The sequence below is a fragment of the Micromesistius poutassou genome, assembly GCF_964030765.1.
Source record: "Micromesistius poutassou genome assembly, chromosome: 12".
NCBI classification, from domain to species: Eukaryota; Metazoa; Chordata; class Actinopteri; order Gadiformes; family Gadidae; genus Micromesistius; species Micromesistius poutassou.
In genome coordinates, this window is record NC_140282.1 from 1,384,358 (window position 1) to 1,409,357 (window position 25,000).

Genomic DNA, 25,000 nt, shown 5'->3' on the forward strand with positions numbered 1-25,000 from the left:
CAGTTAATTGTGCCTACAAGTGGCCACACGTTACACAGTATTTTAAAGGGCACCGTGCCAACACAATCTTCCTTTGCGCTCATGGGCGCAAGGCGCGGAGGGGGGTTAATTGTGAAATCCTGCCAAGAAAATTAAAAAGTCGTCGTGCGTCGTTCTCCTTGCTGTTGATTAGTTGAAAGGGTGGCGACCATCAACCACACATCTCACATCCACGGGGCGATCCAGCGCGCGCAATCAGCGGTCTGCAAGCAATCCCCCTTCTTTCTTGTTCACATAAACACCACTTAAACAAAAATATACATGGCCACCTACAGCGCCATGGAAAGTGATGAAGGGATTCTTAGTCGGACACTATACTGTTTTCAATTAAAGGGACAACGCCGATGGGCAGTGTGGTGACGCGTGTCGCTGCGATTCAATTGTCTCTGACGTTTCTTTTTTGGATAATGCTGAATAGTCACTGTCCGAAATGGTCGAAATAAATGGCTATAGTTATTTATAGTATATTATATATAGTTTAATATGTTTAAATGTTGGTGTATTATGTTATTACAATTGTATTGTAAAAACAAGTAGCCTATTGTGTGGCATATGAAGATGAATGAATCAATTAAGCCAATTAAAAAAAAACATAATTAGGACAATAATCGATATCATAATGAAATTATTATGGATTGAATACAAAAATAACAGAATACATATATTATTTATATTTATTTGTAGCTGTATCTAAAATGGCATAAATTATTGTAAATCAAAAATTTTTTGATAGGCCTATTACATGTTCCATTTTTGAAATAAGACATCTTATGTAGTTCCTATTGTTAAAATATATCCCCTAAAGCAAGGGGCTGTCCATGAAAAGCAAGGAAGGCTAATGAATTGGCAATAAATGTTTAATTAAGTGGACAAATTGGCGAAACCTTTACTAAGGAACGAGAGACCTTGTTTTCTGCTGTTTTAAGTGGACCCTGTCAATAAAGTGAACCCAAACATTTAGGAGTTTGGTTTCAAGTTCAATTAGAATGAACTTCATGGAGTCAACGGCGTAGATATTTGATAGATCAATCTGTCAAACAGCGCTCCAAACAACGCCACGCGGCCTTTTGGTGACCCTATTTGGCGTTTCTTCAACGTACAAGAGGCCAAAGGTTTCATTCTCAGTGGCAGGAGAAATTTCTAAACAAATCTAACTTCTTGATAGATTGATTATTGATCACCCTCCCCCAACCATCCCCAATTTGTCAGAGCGCTTCTGAGATTCAGAATTGAGTCATTGGTTGTCTATCTTGGCTGACACCTGTGGATACAATCCGTGGCTTGGGCAACTGATAAAAAAAATGCACAATTAAATTACAATTTGGATTATAGGCCAACATAAATGCGCAACAACAGTCTACGCCAATATCCACGTTTAGATGATAAAGAGAAGGATTAAACCGGGGGGAAAAAATGACTAACCCAGTAGCATAAAATAAAGTATAGCAGTAGGCCTACTTCAAAGTTTTTAATCCACAAAATGTAAAAGAGAGAAAAACATTTTTTTTAAAACAAAAAGCTTTTGCAGTTCATTAAAGTGCCGGTTTGTCTCCTCAACATAGCCAATTCAGACAGGCTGGCCTTAATATACTTTATTATGGTGTTCCTGCATCTGAGTGGGCGAACATTCCTGAGGATGCACTGTCAGATATTTCATCGTTGGACGTCATGGAAAAGCACGCAATTTCAGAAGCAGAGAGGCAAACAATGATACAATGATATACATATTACATATACTACTGTATTACTGTATGTATAAATATATATATATATATATATATATATATATATATATATATATATATATATATATATATATATATATATATATGTGTGTGTGTGTGTGTGTGTGTGTGTGTGTGTGTGTGTGTGTGTGTGTGTGTGTGTGTGTGTGATTATTTAATTCGTTCAAACTAGCATTTTCTGTTGAATGAACTGATTTATGACTCAGCCAATGTTCAATGGGAAACAACAACACAATATAAAAAAAAAAAAATACTAAAATCAACGAGGCCTATTACCAGGGATGACGCGCCATCGTTTTTGGAGGTCAGTGCTAAGAGAGAATGTGTGTGTGTGTGTGTATGTGTGTGTGTGTGTGTGTGTGTGTGTGTGTGTGTGTGTGTGTGTGTGTGTGTGTGTGTGTGTGTGTGTGTGTGTGTGTGTGTGTGTGTGTGCGTGCGTGCGTGTGACGCGTTTACAGCTCGCCTCCAATGGAGGCAAAGTATCTACATGCCATTTATTTAGGGTAGACTTAGAAATAAAAACAAGGGGGGAAAAACACACAACGCGTAAAAAGCGGACACGTGAATGATTGAACGTGAAAAATGGAATGCCCTTAATGAAGTGAAGTCATGAAGGATAATTAAGTGCAACGGGCAGAGTATACGACGAGGGGACGCCGATGCCCTAGTCGCACTGGGTGGTCTGCTGCACTGATAGCTAAGGGGCGATGTGGGCGATTCTTAAGTGTACATACATTTACTAAAAAAAACAACTCCTGCAGCGTGCATTTCTTCATTTCTTGCCCTCTATTTTTTTTAAAGTGAAATTGCCATCACTTTAGTCTTCAAAGTATTTAATAATAATTTAGGAATGCCCGTGTTTGATCTCCTCTTTTGCCGAAGGAAAACATGCCATATGGCAAAATAAAACATGTTACGCAAATATGTTAGTGTTATAATGTAGCCTCCTTAGACTTCATGTATTTTATCAATGTTCCCTTATACACAGAAATCATCGCCATGGCTCACTTTTAACTGTACAGAATATGTACGCGCGATTGTGAAAACAACATCCACCGCAACTTTTACGCATAGGTCCTAAAAATGTTTTCGGCGGCTTCAGCATCTAAATGGATAATCTAATTATACATTACTGTTTTATGTATGAAAGTATACTTCATCGAACTGCATTCGTCGTAATAAACCTGTTTCAATGCATCGACAAAGCCAGCGGACTACTGGCTATACCCACAGAGCGCGATCCCACTAAAGTTTGATGCCGGCTGCAGACTGGGATCTCTGGGGAACAATAACCAAACGACTGTCAGCGGCTTTAAGGATATAGAGCGATCGCCTTTCACTCTTGACTTTCTCCAAAATCTGAATCAAGGCGGAAAAGAAACGACAAGACGAATTACAAATTGTTGGACTTGGAGACGGAGATTTAAACTTGAGATTCATTCAATTTCAGGAAGAAAAAAAAATAAAACCGCGTGTAATAAATAAAACCGCGTGCTTTCTATGGTAAACACCGCAATCACTCGGCTGTGTATTATATTCGAATTTATGGAATATAGACTCTGTCTAACTAACCGAAGGCTTGTCGCTGTGCTAGATGGCGGTCGGTAAGCGTCAATATTCTCGGTGGCACCGTGCGTACCTGCTTACCTTTATTCTAATATCATTTCAGGAGTCGATGCACGATCCAGTGCTGATGCCCACTGCTCGTGCATGTCAGAGTCATAGTAGCTCTCCCCTCGCACCCCGTGCGTAAATGTCCTCATACAGACTCACAAAAGAGTTATGTTATAAAAACTAACATTTACTTACGAAGCGGTGACTCCGGTCAAATGGCATCACAATGAGTATTGGCTCCTCTAGCGAAGCTTTGCTTGATTCTTTTATTTAAAGAAGGCCAGGGAAAATGTTTACGTTCTGCTGTGTAAACATCCTGCCCCATGTTCCTGTCTTTTAAAGAAATTGGGAGGCTAGTTTTGAATATGAGTTATTTTTAGTAGTAAAGGCGTTTGGTTTGGTGGTGTTAAAAGGGTAGTTTTTATTTACCAACACATGTTAGAGTCTTTGTTAGAAAGAGGGTCAGGCACTGCAGTTCTCTGAAGCCAGGGAAGCTGAGGAAGAACGCATAAAAAGCGACTTCGCATGTGTTTCTTTATTATGTATTTGTATAAATCAGTAGTTTGAAATAACTGAAACAGCTGAATCAGACATCAGAATTCGGCGATGCATCTCCTCTCAAAGTTTCCTGACCACTTGGTGATTCCACGTATGTGACTGCGAGTTCATTATTAAATTACGCACCTTGCTGCGTGCGATACCGCCTTTTTGTACCAGAGAAATGTGCACTGGTTCGGTGTGATAGGAAGAAAAAAAACGGTTCCCTGAATCCTGACGGCAGACAGATGTGCGTGCAACAGCCCACCACTGGAGTGGGAGGGACATGGGCGGAACCTATCGCTGGGACGGCCAAGACATCAAACTTCGAATGCTCTGATTGCAACAGATAAGTCAAAAGTGAGCTCGGACCCACGAGAACATATCAACTGAAGGCTGAGGCGGACCCGGTCCTGTTTCTTAGTTCGCTCTGGACGCTGCTGATGAGGCTTTGGACACGATTCGGATCTGCGTATGGATTGTATTTAAAAGGAAATCCCCTCTTGGCTAAGACGGTTCGTGCGTAAAGTTTCTCTACCGTAAACATAGGATTTAATACTGTGTGTCGAACTATCATTTGAATTGTGCTTCTGTCGCCTATACGATCAAAAAAAACAAAAAATAGTTTAGTTGGTCGTTACGCAGCTCTCCGCTACTCATGACGGCAGAGGTCCAGCAGCAGACCCCAGCGCAGACGCCTGCCCAGAGCAGTCCCATGTCTGCCCAGGAGAAACCCCACGGACAGACGGCGGTGATGGAAACCGCCTCGTCCACCACGAAACCCAAGAAGACCAACGCGGGGATCCGTCGCCCGGAGAAACCTCCGTACTCCTACATAGCCCTGATAGTCATGGCTATCCAGAGCTCTCCCACCAAACGACTGACGCTCAGCGAAATATACCAGTTCCTTCAGAGCCGCTTCCCGTTTTTCAGGGGCTCGTATCAGGGATGGAAGAACTCCGTGCGACACAATTTGTCCCTGAATGAATGCTTCATTAAACTGCCCAAGGGCCTCGGGCGGCCGGGCAAGGGCCACTATTGGACTATCGACCCTGCCAGTGAGTTCATGTTCGAGGAGGGTTCGTTCAGAAGAAGGCCGAGGGGCTTCAGGCGCAAGTGCCAGGCTCTGAAACCCATGTACAGCATGATGAACGGCCTGGGCTTCAACCACATCCCCGAGTCCTACAACTTCCAGGGCGGCGGCGGGGGCCTCTCGTGTCCGCCCAACAGCCTGTCCCTGGACAGCGGGATCGGGATGATGAACGGACATTTGGCAGGTAACATGGAGGGCATGGGTCTTTCCGGGCACTCCATGTCCCACTTGTCAGCCAACAGCGGGCATTCCTACATGGGCAGCTGCACGGGATCCAGCGGGGGCGACTATTCTCACCACGACAATTCCGGATCCCCGCTGCTTACCGGCGGGGGAGTGATGGACCCCCACTCCGTGTACTCCAGCTCCGCCTCGGCCTGGGCGCCCAACCCCTCGGCCTCGCTCAATAACGGAGGCTCTTACATCAAGCAGCAGCCGTTGTCTCCGTGTAACCCCGGGACGAACCCGCTGCAGCCCAGCCTGCCAGCGCACTCCATAGAGCAGCCATATCTGCACCAGAACGGTCACAGTACGGATCTACAAGGTAGGGCGAGACGATCCGTTATCCCAAATTATAGGTGGACCGAGTGAATAACTTTAGAGTGCGAGATCAAATTGTGATATATATATATAAAAGGCCTACATTGACAAAGGTTTAGAATTAAATAACGTCAGTGGAAATTTCAGTAATTTTAAAAGACGAGTTTTAACCAAGGGAAAACTTGCGTTGAAAACTTTGCTCCACTTTGTCGCATGTCAACGGGTTGTGTAGCCCAGCACACATTTAATTGCAGCCTAATGTAACCCGTTCCAACAGTCAGCAAATAAAGAAAAAAACAGCTGCATTCTCCTTTTAATAAAACCGTCAGTGTGCTACATATAGGCTGGAGAAACCGCATTCAGTGTGTTACAGGCTGGAGAAACCGCATTCAGTGTGTTACATACTGAAGAAACTCCATTCAGTTTGTTGCACACTGCAGAAACTCCAATGCAGTGTGTTACACACAGGCTGGAGTAACCCCACTCAGTGTGTTACATACAGGCTGATGTGGCGTTTCTCTATCTGTTTTAATACTGACACGACCGCATTCATGGTTAAGTGAAAAGCTTCTCATTCGATTCAAAGTGGCGGTGTTATTTCACCCAGAACCCTCCAGACAGTTTTATACTCGCGGGCGCACAGATCGCCGTCATGGCCCTCTTGGGTCGCAGACCCTCTCAGAGGCGGATGGAGCCAGGCAGCCTGGCCCCGGGGCTCCGTGCGGGGCCCGTCGGGATTAGCGTGCAAACAGACCACTCTCAATTATGGGCTATCCAACCCTCTTAAGACCGCTTCCAGTCAATTTGGACCAAGTCACATGGTGTTCATATGGTACGGGTTCCGATTCGAGAACCAGAAGGCGGATTGAAAAAGAAAAAAAAGGATGGGGTTGCTGCACGGGCCGTAGAATCTGGAATAAGACGACACACGTTTGAATGGCAAAGTATAGTATTAAAGTCTGAGGCTATTGAACTTGCCTGTTTAATACCGTTAAACCCCACGGCTAGTTTATTCATGGTAAAAACATGGTAGGCCTAAAACCAAATTATTATATAACCTCATCAGATTATTTTTATGTTAGTTCAATGAGGAGTCATGTTTAAAAAATTAAATTAGGAAAAATAGAGTAAAACAAACATAGGCCCCACAATTAAGTTATATTTGATACTCTTTGTCGACGTCTTCGTTTTCTGTAGGCGTGTATTGTTGTTATTGAGCTTATATGTTTATTATTTGTTTGTTGTCTCTGTTGGTCCGCTGCGTTTATCAAATAATCCAACATTGGTATAATTTCGTACATAGGTGTTTAGGAGACCTTGATTATCAGGCCTACATGGGGGCTCCAGTCGAAAATATAAATACAAATACTGATCGAATAGGCCATAGTTGTGGGTCAATCTCTAAATAAGGTGCCTGTGCGTAATATCCTTTCGAACTATCTTCCACATTTCCAGTCTTTTTTATATTTAGGCAATATACAAATTACCAAAATAATGGACCTGTAAAAAACGTGTTTCCTCTTCTCTCTCCAGGTATTCCACGGTACCATTCCCAATCGCCGAGCATGTGTGACCGAAAGGAGTTCGTGTTCTCGTTCAACGCCATGACGTCCTCGGCCATGCACTCTCCGAGCAGCGGCTCCTACTACCACCACCAGCAGGTCTCCTACCAGGACATCAAGCCCTGCGTCATGTAACGGGACGGCGGCCATTCCGCGGACCGTAACTGATTTTAAAAGCCAAGGCAGACTAAACCAGCAGCAGGAATTGAAGTGGAAAAAAGACAATTCTCTGAGAAAAAAAAAAAAAAAAAAAACACGCCCCCCCCCCCCCCCTCCACACTCTCCCTCCCTCCCTCCCCCCGTCCAGGAAAACGCACACTGTGATAAACAACTGGTGGAAAACGGACTGGACTACTTGTGTACTTGTTTTCTGGACTCTCCTATTCCCCACGTAGTTCAGAAAACAGACTGGCACTGGGGCTTACACACACACACACACACACACACACACACACACGCACACACGCACACACACACACACACACACACACACACACACGCACACACGCACACACGCACACACACAGACACACACACACACGCACACAAAATGATCAACCCGTCCGATGGTAGAAAGTGGGTCCAGCTGCCGTTTGGTACTAGTTCTGCTGGCGGATGAATACCACTCTCCACGCGTTAGATGTATAGGATCCTCCAATCCATGTAAATGCACATTTCCCTTTATCTTTTAGAAGATGTACTTTTCTTAGGCCGACTGCATTGAGTCTATATTTTGGATTCAAAAGCAGCGTAAAAAAAAAAAAAGAAAGTACAATGAACAGTAACTATCGGACAACATATATTGTGTAAAAAGATGAAGGCACTTTTTAGAATATAACCTATTAGCGCAACGTTTTATTTATTTTCTACGCCTATATATTCTTACTTTAGGCGAGTTGACCAAGAATATATGCTTTATTGGCAATATTTGTCAGAACGCTTACTTATTTGTTTTAAAATGAAAATCAAAGAAATAATGTAAGCACTGTTACGTTGTCTTTGTTGTATGTAGACGGCCGTTTTTTTTCAGCACTGTATGTATATGTTAGGATCATTAATATTAGAGGGTCTTTAGGACAGGCCAGTCTATGCAATTTGTTCAGTCTATGCAAAAACACACTATGAAGGTAAGGATTTGTGGCATGCAGTTTAGTTTAGAAAGTAAAACTCAATCTTCACATTATCCGACTGATTCCTGTCTCTCAACTTTGGGCTCATGACATGATGCAACCCAAAGACTCAGGTCTGTGTTTTTGGCGGTGACACAGAAGGAAAGAAAAAGAAAAACGCCAATACACATTGTAGCGACTGTGCTTTTACACTATTGGCACATGGCTGGCCTTGCCTATTGATGCAAACAGACCTAACATTACAATTTGATTTAAAACCCATATTAATAATTATAATTCATTGATGTAGACCTGAAATAAAAACGTGTAAAACTCAAATGCAGTTTCCCTTTTTTTCTCTATAATTACAATTTATTTTCCAATTAAGCCTCAACAATTCAAGGCATGGTCCTAACTGGTCGCATTTGGATGAACAATCAGCTAAGAATATTTTGTATTACACCTATTTATTCAATATTTTTCATCTTTAAAATCCTGCAAATGTATAGGCCTACTTATATCTAAGTAAGACAAAACTATATATATATTTAACATAGCCTAGTGCACTACCAATCACCAACTTTCAAAGACAAATATTTTTTACAAATGTGATCTCAAGTATGGAGGCGCATAAACGTTAAATAAATAAGCAAATAGACAAGCCTTTACAGAGATAGTATTCATTAAAACCACGTCAACAAAAGGCCACAGGGTAGGCTTACTGCTTAATGAAAAACGAGGTTCACAATCGTAATCGGTTAATGTCATCCTATTATGCGCATATCAGCAAGACCTGACGCAAAAAGATGACGCGAATTTTGCATTATTACTATTTATTACAGCCTATTACTAGAACCGACAGGTGTTCCCTTGCAGGAACCCAGTAGGCAGAAATGTATTCCCTACATTTTACCACCAATAATTCACTGTCTCGGTCACATTGTCCCACCGAGACGCGCCTACTTAACCAAGTCCCATCTACCAAAAAGTGTTCCGGAAAAAGAAATCCTTTTTCCATGACATGTTTTGCATTGTGTGTGTTTAGCTTCATTATCTCCCAGCATGACCACTGTCTGACCCCAGGATCCAGATCCCACTGGGATGAACAGTCCAGCGTGCACAGGGGGGCTATAGCGCAAAGACGCGCTGAACCAGGGAGTGCGCATTAACCAAATGATGACCATTAGGTGGGGCGCGGGGCTCTGGTCGTGGTGGCCGAGGGGGTGAGATTCCAGCGGGGCACTCCAGCTGTTCCCCAGCCTGGCCTGGATGACAGGTCCATAAAAAGCCTGTGGGCTCTGCTCTTTGGAAGCAGACAGGCAATGTTCTCATCCTTCAGCGTGGGCCAGGCCTTACTGGGACAAGACAACGCAGCGGCCAAGCAGGCATGCAGAGCAGGCAGGGTACTCACGCTGCAATCTACGAAATGTCAGCGGCAGTGAATAAACAGTGGAATGAAATCGTTAGGTTCGGGGGTTCAATACGAGCCGTGCTGTAATCCAATCTGATTAGTTGGAATTGTGAGCGGATCTTCTCGTATAGGCGGATTCAAAGCAGATCCATTTGACACCGTCTCTCCTGTTAACCAATACCACCAGAGAGTTTGGAGGCCACAGACAAAATGGAAGCTCTGCTAAATGTCACTGCTGTTGAGGTTTGGAGATCCAAGTTTCAAATCCGCACAAGACCCTAATTTATGGCTTGGCTTGAACACATTTGGGTGGACAGGACTAATTGTGTTAATCCAAACCATTGTGTCTTAATGACAAGGCTGACAAACAGGCAATTTATTAATACAACTGAATTTAAGATTTTTTAAGGATCTGCAGCAACCGTGTCTCCCGTCTTCGTTTCTCTCTCTCCCCGCTGGTTTTGGTTGGTGTCTCTTTTCCCTCTGGTGTCTCTCTGACTCCTCTGGTCTCTCTCTCTCCTCTGTTCTATCTCATCCCTCTGGAGCCTCTCTACTCCCCTGGTATCTTTTCTCTCTGGTGTCTCACTCTGGTGTCTCTCTCCCCTGGTCTCTGTCGCTCTCTCGTGTCTCTGTGTGTCTCTGTCTCTCTCTCTCCTGATAGAAAACGGTTTATTGAGCTGGCTATGAATGGTAAATAATTACATCCAATATGGTGGACGGGTGGAGTATTTAATGCACAACCTATATAAATTGCCCTTTAATAATTCGTTGTAAACATTTTTTCTTCATTATTTTAATTATATATATTTAAAATGTGTTTTAACCGCATGCTAACGAAAAGCAATGGTCTTATGCTTTTATTCTGGACGGGAAATTGAGTGCAACACTAAAAGAGTGGACCGAATGGATCATTTCAAAATGTGGAGAAGGCAAGTCCTCCCTGGGCTCCCTCTTAAGGCGATCCAATGGATGGAGGCTTAACGGAGCAGCAACACAAGATAGTACTGCATGTGGGATTTGAGTTCCATCGCAAAATACGTTCATCTCAAGACGTCAAACACGGATAGTTGGATATACGTTGATCCGATGATAGTCACATGAAAATGAATACAAAAAAATATTTTCTTTGAAGTTCGTAAATGTTTAATTAGAATACAAAATAATGCATATGTTTACATTACACAACATTGTTTTACATGCAAAGACCTATCAATAATTTCAGTCAGGGTCAAAAACAGTTGTTAGAAGGTCGTTATTTAGTATATATATATACTGTATATAAATATATCTACTAATAACACTCCTTTAATCTCAGAAATGGATGGAAAAGTCTGGTTTATTTCTCTGTTATTTGCTCAATTTCGGGCGTTCGGATTAGCTTATCTCAACGGTTATCCCCGGCGCGACCGAGGACATAACTGCACTCCGTCACGCACGGTCCTAACACAATGTATTAAAACACCTTAAAGAAGAAAAAGAAAAAAGACAACTCCGCCCAAAGACACACGCACGCCCGACCAACAGGTCTGCGTGCGTGTCGGGCGGGTTGAACCGAAAACAAAAAAAAAAAACACTGCTAATAAGCCAACATATACTCTAAAGCAACGCTGAAATGCACAATCAGTTTGTTATACCTATCACAATTGGCAGTTAATACAGAGGCTCAGATAACACAAGTCCTACAAAACACCTGTTTATCCCCCCCCACCCCACCCCCCCCCCTCCAACACCAGTACACACACTGGAACACACACGCACACACACACACACACATGTGGTATCGGTGTGTCAGGTCAGGTCATCTCCCCCCCCCCCCCCCCCCCCCGGCTCGCTCTACTACTCCATGATCTCCTCCTTGTGAGGCTCCGCAGAATCCTCGCCGGGCTCGGCCTTCACGTTGGCGTTGACGTTGGCGTTGGCCTCCGGCCGGGACCGCGGCCGGCTCCGGGAGGGCCCCGCCCGGCGGCCCCCCCGCTGGTTCTTGGCCAGCTCGGCGTGCAGGCTCTGGCCGTTCAGGGAGAGCCCCTGCAGGGCCTCCATGGCCTGGTCGGCGGCGCTGGGGTCGCCGTAGTCCAGGAAGGCGCGGTGCTGCGCGCCCTGCCAGGTCAGTCTGAGCGGCAGCGCCTCCTTCTCGCGCAGCGCCGTCTTCAGCTCGCTGACGCGCAGCCCCGCGGGGATGCCGCCCAGGTACACCGTGGTCACGTTGGACGGGGGGCCCCCCGACGACGTGTGGTCGCCCTCGCCGCCGCCGCCGCCGCCGTCCTCCCCCTCACCGCCCTCCTTCCCCCCCTTCCTCTCCCGCTCCCTCCCGCCCTCCCCCGCGCTGCCCCTCCAGCTCCGGCCCCGCCGCTCCCCCCGGACCTTCTCCCGGCCCTCCTCGCTGCCGTTGGCCGGGTTGTTGTTGTCCCCTCCCCCCCGGCCCCCCTCCCTCCTCGCCCGGGCCGGCCGGCGGCGGGGCCTCGGCGCCGCCTCGTCGTTGCTCCCCGGGGGGCCGCCGCCGTCGCGTCCGGGGCCCTCCCGGGGTCTGGGCTCGCCGTCGGAGTCCCGCTGGGTGTTCCGCCGCGGCCGCGGCCGGCCGTGTCTCCGGGGCTTCAGGCCCTCGCCCTGGGGGTCCCCCCCACCGCCGCCGCCTCCTCTCGGGCCCCTGCCGGGCTCCGCGGGCGGCTCGGGCCCCAGGTCCACGTCCTTGCCGGCCGCGAGCTCCAGGGCCCGCAGCTTCTTCAGGACGGGGATCTTCTCCAGCATGTACTTGTTGAGCTGGGGACAGAGAACGCTGTGGGCTACGGGCACTAGCAGCACTTACAGCCGTCACCTCAGGGGGGGCCATGCAACGTGACGCGCGACCTAGTGCTCAGTGTTGCCAGATCGGGCAATAGATTTCCCGTCCAATCTGGCTCAACACTTCCCAGCTACTGTTGCCAGACTGGACGGGAAATCTATTGCCCGATCTGGCAACACTGCTAGCGCTTGGTGTGAATGGAACAGGTGACGGGATAGTGGACATTTTTTGTCATTTATTTTTTTATTGAACCGTTTATTATTTTATTTTACCATTTATACCGTTTTCAAAATCTGGCTCTTCTGACATCGCAGGTGGGCGTGTCCACCTAGATGTGTTGCTGGATAGATCAGTCTACCAGCCTACCCAGTGTGGACCGTAGCAAACGTTGCTCATCTATCCGTCACACATCTAGGTGGACACGCCCACCTGTGATGTCAGAAGCGGCACATTGTCAAAACGGCGTGTGACGGCCAATCACACTCACACCTGGTGGTGTGACGTGTCCCCTTTAATAAAGCACGCTACGAGAACACACTATTGACACACTCCATATTTGAAAGGCTGCATTGCTAAAAAAAAAACGGGGAAAATAAAATAAAACCATATCAAAATGATATCAGAAATATGAACCCACAATCCACCGATACAGCATTCCTTCCCTCCCTTTTCTTGACTGGGCTGCTGGGGCTACACACGCAGCGTCCAGTCAGTGGAATATTTCACTTTCCCTGCAGGTAAAAATAGAGAGTTGCTCCTTCATTCTTTAAACAGGGAGCGGGGGGGGGGGGGGGGGGGAGGACTTTGATAGTGACCGCCGGGGCTGTAAAGGATATATGCCGCCATTGTTTATAGCGTGGTCCTTTCTGACCCGCACTTCCCACCGGGCCCCCGCCGGAGCCCGGCCCCGCTGCCACGCAGGCCCTTTGATGAGCAGACATGGCCTTCCTGCCTGGTAGGTCACTGGGTCCGGGTAGGACCAAGACATCTTAAGGGACTCACGTAGCAGCACCACTCAAGGGTCATGCTACATTGTGTGGAAAATACGTTATTTATAGATATAGATAGTATAGAGAGATCTATCAGCTTAAATTAAATGTGGCTCATCCGCTCCGGATCATAGTGTTCTTGTCACCCTCTGATAATGTGTAAATCGTAAAAAAAAAAGCAAAAGAAAAGCAAAAAACATTTGTATTCAATTTTGAAACTTCACTCATTTGGATTTTATGGTGTCCTACTTACATGGTGAAGATGTCTATTCAACTAAATGATATTTTATTTTACTTTGAATTCTAACCACGCCATACGTCCCCAAAGTGATTTCACTCCGTGGGGATTGGTAGTGGATACATGAGGCTGGTATTCAGTGTGGCATTTTAAGTCCTCCACAATGCTGTTGATATAATTTACTTTCGGGAGGGAGGGGTTACAGTAGGAGGGCTGGCGCTGGCCTCTCGTTCATTGTGCTTTGGAAGGAGCTGACTGCCCTCTAGTGGCCAGGCATATAATTACACATAATGTCAAAGGCGACTACCTACTAGGGGTGTGCATCTCTCCAATAAAAGACGATTCGATGCGTATCTCGATACATGGGGTACGATACGATTCAGGAACGATACATTTATTAAATGGAACGATTCGATTCAGTTCGATTCAGAAGGATTTTGATTCGATGGGGCACGGCTCAATTCGAGAGGGTATGATGCAATGGATTTCTTGTTGAAAGTAGACAATCATTTCACAAAATGAATTAACTTGTAAATGTGGCATTTCCTTCAAAAAGATTTATCAAAGACTAGAGAAGAAGTGTATTTGCTAGGGGTGTGCATCTCTCCAATAAAAGACGATTCGATGCGTATCTCGATACATGGGGTACGATACGATTCAGGAACGCTAAATTTTTTAAATGGAACGATTCGATTCAGTTCGATTCAGAAGATTCACATCTTTTAAATCAAAATCGATTTTCCGATTCAAATCGGTTTTTGTTACACCCCTACTACTTACCTTTGACCAGATGATGCCCTCCGGTTTGGGGAGGAGGCAGTCTGTCTTGATGACTCTGGTGGGGGTGAGGATGTAGTCCACGGTGAGGTCGTGGGGTTCCACCAGCTCCTCTGAGAAGTCCACGACCTGTGGAGACCAGAGCACGCAACGCTACGTCAACATCCTGCTGGCACCAATGCTCACAGACAGCTTCTAGTTTACATTAGGGCTGAACGGTTCAGGGGAAATAAACAAATTGCGATTATTTCAACCAATAATGCAATTGCGGTTTAATATGCGATTTTTTAAAATGTATTAAGTTCCTTATGTTCTGTATTATTCACTAAAAAGGAAATAACTCATTCTTTAGTACGACCAACACAACATTGGAAGCAGTCAACATATAAACTGCTCTTTCCTTTAGGCCGGGCCGATGTGTTGAGATGAATTGATATTATAACATCTTTATTTAACTATTGAATTGTAAAAGATATAAATCGTACTGATCTCCAGTCAGTGACTGTAACAAATCCCCCCCACCCCAAAAAATTAAAAATAAAAAAAAATGATCACAGCCGTTGTGATTTGCATATCACGTTCTATTACGTCGCGATTTCGATTTGAACTACGATTAATCGTTCAGCCCTAGTTTACGTCTAGGAAAAAAACTGAAAAACCCTTAAACATGAACCACGGACCTGGCAGTCGTGGACGATGGTGATCACCACAGTGGACTCCGTCACGGCGCCCATGGACACCATCATGCCGTACTCCATGTCGGCATAGCCCTCTCCTTTCCCTATCCGGTAGCCTGTTGGAGCGGGAGTCCCCAGAGAGCTCATGAAGCAGAAATGTAATTTCACCGCAGCGTCACCCCGAGGTCCATATGTGCAGTGAATATTTTATTAATCTGATGATAACATATGAATATTTCATGCAACTCAACTGTACGGTTTGTTCAAGATACCATAAATAACTGATGATGCATGCAAATATTAGCATGAAAAAGGGAAACCATGTACTGATTCCCATGCGGTTTGAAAATCGTGCTTTAAGCATAAGCCCCGAACAATCCAAAGCAATAATCTTCAAAAAAAAAAAAAAACACGAACAAACCCAACTGCTACAACGCCCATATACTTACAAACCGAACAAACCATAAAAATCATTACTATCATAAATAATTCAACCAGTAGATCAGACCTGTGGCTCTATCCTTCAGACAGTGCAGGGAGTGGTTTCTGGTCCAGTCCCAGTGTTAGAAAGTCTCTCCGCCACACCTCTCTGCCCAGAGCAGCTTATGGGTGGGGGGGGTCACACTCAGGGACACCTCCACCCTCGAGGAGGCGCCGGGGATTGAACCAGCAACCTTCCGGTCAGAGTCCTGCACGGGTCCATTGTTTGAGACCCGCCCCCGCCCGCACCCACAAAGTTCAGTACTCTGCTTCCGGTTACCAGCACAATCCCATCTACCTCCTGAGCTACTCCCCCAGTCTCATGGTACATGGTACATGGTACATGGTACAACCATGACCCCCCCCTATCCTAAACAGCCACAGCCCTCCCCCAGGACGGCTCTGATTGGCGCTCGAATTCCGATATTCCCAAACAGTAAAGCCAATGCGGATGTATGGAGTTGGTTTCCTTATCTCGGGAACGGGGGGGGGACAGAGGATAGCCATGGACGGCTCACGAGGAGGGAGTCCCCAACGTTGGCACTCGGTGGACGTCCTAAAGAATGCATTTGTGTGGGCTGCCATGTAACAAAAGTCCTGCATCAGTGGTAAATCGCCAAGCCTTGAAGTGCCTCTAATGCGTCTCACTCCAGCCTTGAAACCAGATCGTAGACACACCATCAGAGGTACTATTTCTCCATCCTGGCAAGACGTCTACTACTGGTGTATTCGTTGTCGACAACCTGTCAACAACTATCATCTACCAGGAAATAAATAAATGAAACTACTGGTCAAAATGACACACACACCAGTGGTTCAGTTGGTGTGTGTGTGTGGGCGTGGGGGTGTGGTGTGGTGTGTGTGTGTGTAGGGATTGTTGAAGAGAAGTTTGAATGATGGCTTAATAAGGGGAAGTGTGTGTCATGAGCATGAGTGAAGGTTTAATTCTACGAGTGCACACTCTAAAACAGGTCAGGTGGTAAGCAAGGTATATAAGTATAATGTATGTCTGTCTATATGTGTATTTGCTGTCTTATTGCACTATAATTATGTTATATGTTTGATGTTGTCTTTTTGCACTATTAGGTTATTATGTTGTTTGGTAAATATTTTAACAGCACATTTGGAGGATGGGGAAACGTAATTTCGGTCCTCTTTGTAACTTGTTGCACGGTCGGTCTGGCAATGAATTTCACTCTGACTTTAACACTGTATGGGTCATATACAGGGCTTGTACATCAGAATGGGATTTTTTTTGTGGGCAATAGTCTGCCATTTTTGGGCAACCCTTAATAAACGTAAACTTACCATAACCTAGGTTAATCAACGCCACGTCTCACAAGAGAAACACAGCCATGTCCCTCCATAACGACAAATAACTTTTAATTCAACTTGTAATAACTTTTAACACGTTTAATTACTAAACAATGAGAGGCGGATACATATTCCAGAGTTGAGCCTGCCTAGCAGGCTACTGGATCCGCCCTGAAGGGTCGTGTTCCTGGAACCGCTGGTTCATTGGTATCAACTGCATGGTGTGAGTAAGTGCAGATAAACGGCCCTCATGAGGCTATGAAGTGGGTCTGCGCCCACTCTCCCGAGCACACAGAGCCTCTCCAGAACATTCCCCAAAGGGTAACAGGGCCCAGGGCTCCAGGCTCACATTCTCCATGACCGTGCGGCGGTACCGTTGACACCAGACAGAACCATGTCTTGACTCGGGTGTCGTCCGTCAGTAAAATGCTAAAGGAACCTGCACCGATCTCACAAACGTTTTTATGCTGGCCTTTGCGATTTTTTCTTTCCCCAAAAACATTAGTTCTCAACATAGAAATAGTCGTGTTGCTACAGAGATGCCCGAGGATCTGCGCGGTTGTGGCCGCCACCACCACCACAACTTATGCACTTATTGTATGTTGTTCGTTCTGGCACTTAACGTGTACACGCACTTATTGTACGTTGTACGCCCATGCTTTTAAAAATAGCATTAGCATCGTGTAGCTTCTTATCCTAGATATCGTCGGTTAACCTAACAATTGCTAGTGTTTGGCACTTGGTTCTATGAACATCCTTACTGAACCAGCAGCTCTATACTGTTTTTCTTTCTTCTGACAAATGTACTTATTGTAAGTCGCTTTGGATGAAAGCGTCTTCTAAATGCCGGAATGTAAATGTGCCCCATCTTTTTTTTTCCTGTGTTTGCCGGCTGGATTGACTCATAAACCAGCATTTCGGGGTTACACTAACATCTCAAGATGTTAATGCAGTGGCTCCCACCTTTCTCAGAGACGGCCACAGAGCCAACCACCACCAGGTCCACCTTCACCTTGGCGTCCAGGCCCACGGGCACGCTGAACTCCTTCACGCCCTGCAGACGGATGCACCAGTCAACCAGAAAGTCACGCAACGCATTAGGCCTGGGCGATATGGCTGAATCACGATATAACTTGATCATATTGATCGATATCGATAACTATTGATAATTGTAATGACCTAAAAAGACTAGGAATTACCATGCTGGATTTAAACACTTCTGTTTAACACTTAATACGACCTTCCACTGTATCTTCATTGATAAATACTCCAATGTCGACACAACAATGAAAAACACTCAGATATTGTGAAGAAGTGCGGAACCGTGTTTGTGTAACAAACCCAGCTGCAGGATTCGGTGGTCCAAGTCTCTTATCGATATATATATATATATATCGAACATGTTTTATATTGATAATGATCAAATGTCTATCACGATACGATAATTGATTGTTTTATTGCCCCAGGCCTACACGGCATGATACGACCATGGGTCTCAAGCTAGCTGAAGCAGAGCCAGCTTTAAAGCGAACCTGGGAGGTGGAGCACACACGGAGCTGCTCCTTGCTGGCTCCCTCCGGGGGGGTGATCTTGTTGAAGAGGCCGGCGCGGAGACGGGGGGTGGGCACCAACAGCGTTTTCTTTGCCTTTAAAAGAGATCAGGAAGCAGACATGGCGATGGTGAGCATTCAATGGCCACTTGTTAAGTGTTTAACACACACACACACACACACACACACACTCACTCACTCAATGCAAATACATATGCACACTGTTGTATATAGTCCATTATTTGTATTTGCTTATTGTATTTTGCACTACTGTTGTCTGTTCTTCGCACTATCCTCTTTGCTGCTGTAACCCTGCACATTTCCCCACTGTAGGACAAATAACGGATTATCTTATATTAACATAAAACATATGTTTAAAATATAAATACCAAAAAAAAAAACAGGTGTGTCTGAACTATAGTTCGAGGGGAAATTAAAACGTGCGTGAGCGGGCCTTCATCCGTTCGTTTCTAGAGGCCTTTCCACCCACACATGACGACTACTACTACCTGTAGCACTTCCAGCCGAGCGCCCTCCAACGGCTTGTCGGGATCCACTTTCACCTCAGCTGTCTCGGTGAAGGCCTCGAGCCCAGTGACCCTGGCACAGGCGCTGAAGGCCCCCTGCACGGAGGAGGGTGTGGACAAGAGGGAGCACAAGGTATGTGGCAGGAACTTACGTCCAGTGTGACAAAGCGTGCCTGCTGCTGCGGTCTGTCAGGGTTAACTTTGACGGTCTGGCTAGACTTGAATTCCTCAAGGGCCGTCAGCCTGTCACAGGCTTCAACTGCACCCTAGCCCGCCGTGACCGTAGAGTAAATTGCACACATGCAGAGAAAACCAAATCAATAAAAAAGATCTTGAAATACAATTTATACATTCAACACCGTCCTATGGGCGTTCACTAATCCGGTAATGTTGGTGTATTAAATCCAACTTGAATCCAGTACATGCAAAATATGCATTCGACGTTTGTATGATCAGTCATGTTTTTTTTTAAGAGATGAAACGAAATTAGCCAAGGTATTGTGGTTTTATTCCCGTTATCCACATTGCAGTTAAAAAGTTTCCCGTCCCCACCAGATGAACCCGCAGACAGAGAGGTGTTTTCTGGCTCCCATAGTGCCACCTCTTCAGCGCAGACCCAAGAGGTCCACAGTGAACCAGATTACTTATTACAGGACCGTGTGGGCCCACGTTCAGGTCCTGATCCACACATTCAACGACCCTAACCACGTTTCAGCCCTAGTAATGTGCGGCTGAAGTGAAATGAGCTGCAGTACCTTGAAATTGGGAATACGGTTGTGCACAGGCCTCGGGAAGTTTGCGAGGTTATTTTCTTCGATATGGTCCCAAACTTTCTGTCGAATGTCCCATTTTGTGGCGCCTGCAATCAAAGGGTACACGCTTATTGATCATATGCATCGATCCACTTAACGCAAATTATGGTTATTTTAGGAATTAACACACAGGCATGCGATGGAATTATAGTGTTAAGGACGTAAAACGTCGTAAACATTTTTACCAGCGCTTATCTTTATAGCGGCCTCCATATTACGCAGCGCTCGTCGGTGATACTAATAACTTTCTCCAGGGATCCCGAAAAGTAATTTAAGTAGAGGAGTGGTGCGAGGAGACGCTGGGAAACATCGCAACAACAGCTGCTCGTCTGGGGCTTTTGTTGTATGGAAACCCACGAAGACCAATCCGTGCGCGATTCGCTAAATTAAATCCATGTTGTCGTTGTGCGATCCACGAACACAAAAACCACCCAACAAAACAGATAATCCCGCTCTAAAGGAATATCAATGATTGTTTTTTCTTTCCCCGAATGACGTGGTGTAGGCCTATATATATCGCTTCATATCGATGAAGGAACGTTAGATGATTATGTCTTTGGTGGTTTTTGTGTTCATCATTGAAGACGTGCTGAATTTGGTTATATTCAGTTGCATGGCATTTTTGGTTGCGCACTTTGGACATAAGCGGATCGTAATATAAACCGCAGTTCGGGACCCAGAACACCGGATCACAGCACTGTCTGGACCGGACAAACCGCCCTCTGCACCAATGGCCTCCCTTGGCACCTGTAGACTAGCGGTACTTGAGTACCACCTGTAGGCCTTGTTCAGCATAACACCTCTTCTAGCGGGTTTGCCACAAGATGTGATACGATTCATCACTATCATAAGCCTACTAGCGGGTTTGCCACAAGATGTGATACGATTCATCTGTTCTGATCAAATATAGGCCTACGTTGAGAAAATACTTCTGCATCTTATTAATGTATCCCTCTCTATATAGTCTTATTTACTTTGTTGCATGAAGCATGGCTTTGTCGAGTTTTCTCTTAAATAAAAACCATAAAATAACAATAATGATAACAAAAAATATTATTAGGGTATTATGAACACATGTTTTAGTTATCTTTAGTTAGTTTCTTAATTCATTGCACGCCCTGAGTCCACAGAAAATCGGACCAAGGCACACACACACACACACACACACAGTACAAATCTTTATAAATATAAATTGAGCTGTCACAGATCAGAGCGGCCGGAGGTCATTTGGTGTGTGAGACCAGGCCGGCCGGGCCCTGGCCCAGAGTCTGCCCGGCCAGGCTGCTCTCCAGGGGGGTGAAGCCCAGCTCCTCCACGGGGATCCCGAAGGCCCTCAGCTTGGCCTCGTAGGTCCTCAGCAGGTCGTTGTGGGCCTACACGCACGCACGCACACACACACACACACACACACACACACACACACACACACACACACACACACACACACACACACACACACACACACACACACACACACACACACACACAGCAGAGATCGAGTTCAGATCAGAGTGAGCGCAACACAAACAAACAAACAAACTGTATCGATGTTGGTACAGCGAGAGTATCGACGGAAGGCTCACCTTGCACGTTCGGGCCAATTCGTACTGCAGATCCTTGATGGCGATATTCTTGGAGTCCAATACTTCCTGCGGGCCAAAACGTGTGCAGAGTTTTCCAATCACGCGTCATACAAAAAATAAGGAATAGGAAATAATAATAAGAAGAAGAAGAAGAAGAAACAGGTCACATTTCTACTGTTTTGCACTGATTACAAATACTTCTTTCCCTTTACAACGTCTACCTATTTGTTGGAAAAACACTGAAAGCTCACAGGCATACATGCGTACGTCGACACACTATTTACTGACCCTACACCGTTTCCTTAATGGCTTCAGATTTGTTGCCACAACAGTGAAGGTGTTACCTTGCGGGGCAGCTGGATTTGGCGAGGTCACGACAATGGCAGAATTGATCCTGCCAGTCTTCAAGTGGTAGGCTTGTAGGCCAAACCACACGTGGTTCGGACCAACCAGCCTCCTAGATGAACTATGTGACCTACGTGACAGGTCGGGTCGGTGATGGACAGATGGTCTATCCAATCCCCTGCCCGGTATTTCTTTTGGAAGCGCCTGCTCTTTTGCAAAACAGTTTCCAAGGACGACTTCCCAGACGGTTCCGTGCAACGGACCATCGGGCGCGGTGAGGTTACTCAAAGGTGTGGCCGTATATGATGCTTTTCCACCAACAGTACCAGCTCGACTCGCCACGACTCGGTTTGGTTCCAGGCACGTCGCGTTTCCATCTAAAAAAAAGTACCTCTTCAACGTGGGCGGGGTCGTCACATAAGCACGCATGCGTGAAACTGCAATGACGTACTTATCCACGCGACACATAAAAACACAGGGCTTGGGGGCTAGGAGGCTACACAAAACAACAACGGAGGACTTGGAGGTGTTGGTGTGCTTGCTGTTCAGACTGTTGGATTGTGGTGACACACAAAGCTAGAGAGGAGAATTTCCAAAATTCAAATCGCTATTGTGGACTGAACGCAGATGCTCGTGGTATTTAAAGACGCCGGCCGGGTGTCGGGTTTCACATTCGGATGTCGCGCTCATCATGACTCATCCAGTGGCGTCACTCTCTGGCCCAGCACTTTGGCCCAGCAGCCTGTTTACATCACACAAAAGTACCTACTCCGCTCGCTTGGAACCTCGACGGAGGTGGTACTGAAAAAATCACCCGGTACTAGGTACCAGATACTTTTTTTGCCAATGGAAACGCAAAAAAAAGGCAGGCCAAGTCGAGGCGAGTCGAGGCGAGTCGAGCTGGTACTGCGGCAATAGAGGAGACGAAGTACAGATGAACGTACCTCGAGTTTGCGCGTGACCACGCCCAGGGCCATGGGGTCCATGTTGGTGGCAGAGAGCACTTCGTTGAGCTGTGCCTCCTTCTTCTCCAGGCTGTCCGTCAGGGAGGTCAGCTTCCGCTCCAGCAGTAGGTTCTTGAAGCCGCTCTTCTGCTGGACCTCCTGGATGGCCTGGGTGAACTTTGTGTACAGCTCGTCCCGCTCGGCCTGGATCTGTACGACACGACACGGTGTTCCCATGGTGACACCCGCGTAAACACACACTGTGACACCACTCATCTGTGACACGACTCCTTAAAATAGATCTGAGCCTCTAGTTGGAACAACAAAGTAAAAAAAAACAACAAAGTGTGGTGTGTTACCTTGGTGAACCTCTGTTCCAGCACCTCGTGCTCCCATTTGAGATCCTTCGCCTCCTGTTCTGCCACCTTCAAACGCGCTTTGGCACTCTGTCGAGAGTCGACACCATCGATTTAGCCACTGGTTGTCACGGATACGACACAACACAATATCAAAAACACAGTCTCAACCCACAGTGTTTTTATGTTCCTTCATGTAAGACCAGTCAGACATGTAGTTCAGTAGCATGGCTACTGCCAGACCAAGCTCAATCGTAGATTGCACGTTGGTTCTGGGGAAGCTGCTGTCATTTGCTTCAGCACAAGAGGCGTGATCAATCGGCAGAGTTAAATTGACTGTGTACACAATTGGCTGCTTGCCGTCGCTTCCCTGTCGTCATTGTGTTAAACCAGCCAATAGCGCTCCAGGGGGGAAAAGCCAGCTTGGTGATTGGCTCCCGCAAAAACGTATCGAAACTAGAAAGAAATGTATTGCTCTTCTCCAGACCCTTCTGCAGGGCGAACTCAAATCGCCGGCTGGAGGTACCCAGTCTAGCAGTTCAGTGTTGAGTACACGCACCGCCAGAGAGGCCTTGTCCTTTTCGTAGTGGGCCAGCTGTTTCTGGAGCTCAGCCACGTCCTCCTTCGTCCTCTGCAGGGGCTCCGTCATCCGCCGGTTCTGTGCCATCACCTCCGCCATCTTCTTCTCCGTCTTCTCCTCCTTCCTCTTCATCTCTTCCACTTGTTCCTAGGGGAAAACAACGCGTGTAAAAGCATTGCACTGCGGACAGTACGTCGTTAAGTGTCTCAGGGTCTGGCAACCAGTAATGAAAACTCCAGGGGCGGCACCAAGCATGCATTATGAAATATCACTGCACGCATTTGGATAACACTACGACCAATCAGAAGACTACAAGGGGTGACGTATCCAGACCAGCGGAGCTAACCGATAGATTAGACTCTTTTGCCGTTTCCGGTCGGTAAAATAGCAACGCTTTTGGCCCGTCTATATCAGATACACAGAGGTGATTGGTTAATGTTCTGGGCCAGGGGAATCGGGGAGTTAGTATATCGCTCGTTCCCAGAGTGACTCGCTGAGCAAAGTCAAATTGTGCTTGAACCACACGCAATTCAGCTGCATGCATGTGATTTACTTTTCTGTTTTTAGTCTACCAAGGTGACAGGGGATTACAGATGCATTATTATAAAATAAGCAGGTACGGTCTAGGCATGCCGCCAGGCAGATTCAGATCCAGACAACTTTATTTATCCCAAGATCAAACACACATCCTTTCATCTGGGCGTGCGCCACATCCCACGTCGTATCTCCTACCTTCAGGGTCTGGATGAGAGCCAAGTTGTTCTGCGTGATGTCGTTGTAAAAGTTCTTGATCTCCCTGAAGTCCTTCTCGTGGTTCTTTGTGAGCGTGGCGATGAGGTCGTTCTTGCGCGCTTCCACCTCGTGGAGGTCACCCTTCCTCATGTGGTTCTGCTCCTGCCGCAGCGCTCGCATCTTCTTCTCATAAAGGGCCTCGATTTCTGCTCACGCGAAGAAAACAGAAAGAAAAACGTTTTTATTTCGTGCTTGAGGAATATAAGAAAGCAATTGGCAAACTGGACGCCAACTACACATCTGATCAACACAAACGTCACCTACCACTGACTTGCCGCTCAAAATCTTTTCTGATTCCGGTCAGTTCCTCGTCATTTTTCTGTTGAAATAAAAGGGACATTTTTAGATGTTTGTTTGTTTGCTGCGCTGAAAAGGGAAAACAATACAAACTGTTTGCTCCCCAGTCACTGCATGCTCCCCAGTCAGTCACTGCATGCTCCCCAGTCAGTCACTGCATGCTCCCCAGTCACTGCATGCTCCCCAGTCAGTCACTGCATGCTCCCCAGTCAGTCACTGCATGCTCCCCAGTCAGTCACTGCATGCTCCCCAGTCAGTCACTGCACGCTCACCAGCTTGAGGTCCCTGATGGCGTTCTCGTTGGCCAGCT

The 25,000-nt window shown here is 46.2% G+C and overlaps 3 protein-coding genes across 4 annotated transcripts in view; 1 reads left to right on the forward strand and 2 right to left on the reverse strand.

The window, feature by feature from the left end:
* Nucleotides 1-4,316: 4,316 nt before the first annotated feature.
* foxf1 (forkhead box F1) lies at nucleotides 4,317-7,352 on the forward strand. Its single transcript, XM_084476150.1, has 2 exons — nucleotides 4,317-5,572; nucleotides 7,102-7,352. Exons 1-2 carry the CDS (start codon nucleotides 4,594-4,596, stop codon nucleotides 7,263-7,265), a joined length of 1,143 nt encoding a protein of 380 aa, XP_084332276.1. The 5' UTR covers nucleotides 4,317-4,593; the 3' UTR covers nucleotides 7,266-7,352.
* Nucleotides 7,353-11,482: 4,130 nt separating this feature from the next.
* LOC311356243 (methenyltetrahydrofolate synthase domain-containing protein-like) lies at nucleotides 11,483-20,135 on the reverse strand. Of its 2 annotated transcripts, none has more exons than XM_084476012.1 (8): nucleotides 19,979-20,135; nucleotides 19,737-19,840; nucleotides 19,134-19,247; nucleotides 18,437-18,550; nucleotides 17,868-17,958; nucleotides 15,114-15,226; nucleotides 14,437-14,562; nucleotides 11,483-12,407 (listed from the first exon to the last, which is right to left on the reverse strand). In XM_084476012.1, the coding sequence occupies exons 1-8, from the start codon at nucleotides 20,004-20,006 to the stop codon at nucleotides 11,487-11,489; spliced, it is 1,611 nt and encodes a 536-aa protein (XP_084332138.1). In that variant the 5' UTR covers nucleotides 20,007-20,135; the 3' UTR covers nucleotides 11,483-11,486. The 2 variants fall into 2 exon arrangements, with proteins under 2 accessions (XP_084332138.1, XP_084332137.1); XM_084476011.1 differs by lacking the exon at nucleotides 19,134-19,247 and adding an exon at nucleotides 18,964-19,077 and having other exon boundaries at nucleotides 19,979-20,134.
* Nucleotides 20,136-20,593: 458 nt separating this feature from the next.
* drc4 (dynein regulatory complex subunit 4) overlaps nucleotides 20,594-25,000 on the reverse strand; it is a 6,764-nt gene continuing 2,357 nt past the window's right edge. Inside the window, exons 4-11 of the mRNA XM_084476013.1 lie at nucleotides 24,963-25,000; nucleotides 24,658-24,712; nucleotides 24,334-24,539; nucleotides 23,581-23,748; nucleotides 23,025-23,111; nucleotides 22,666-22,875; nucleotides 21,377-21,442; nucleotides 20,594-21,166 (exon numbers count right to left, since the gene is read on the reverse strand). The exon at nucleotides 24,963-25,000 is cut by the window's right edge and continues 169 nt beyond it. Coding sequence (XP_084332139.1) covers nucleotides 21,017-21,166; nucleotides 21,377-21,442; nucleotides 22,666-22,875; nucleotides 23,025-23,111; nucleotides 23,581-23,748; nucleotides 24,334-24,539; nucleotides 24,658-24,712; nucleotides 24,963-25,000 — 980 coding nt within the window. The 3' untranslated portion in view covers nucleotides 20,594-21,016. The remainder of the gene's footprint in view (nucleotides 21,167-21,376; nucleotides 21,443-22,665; nucleotides 22,876-23,024; nucleotides 23,112-23,580; nucleotides 23,749-24,333; nucleotides 24,540-24,657; nucleotides 24,713-24,962) is intronic.

Coding starts and splice junctions, on each gene's coding strand:
- foxf1 (XM_084476150.1), top strand. CDS start 4,594: ATGACGGCAGAGGTCCAGCAGCAGACCCCAGCGCAGACGCCTGCCCAG. Junction 5,573..7,101: donor TCACAGTACGGATCTACAAG/GTAGGGCGAGAC, acceptor TTCTCTCTCCAG/GTATTCCACGGTACCATTCC.
- LOC311356243 (XM_084476012.1), bottom strand. CDS start 20,006: ATGGAGGCCGCTATAAAGATAAGCGCTG. Junction 15,227..17,867: donor TGTGGCCGTCTCTGAGAAAG/GTGGGAGCCACT, acceptor CCGCTCCAACAG/GCTACCGGATAGGGAAAGGA. Junction 14,563..15,113: donor CCATCGTCCACGACTGCCAG/GTCCGTGGTTCA, acceptor TGGTCTCCACAG/GTCGTGGACTTCTCAGAGGA.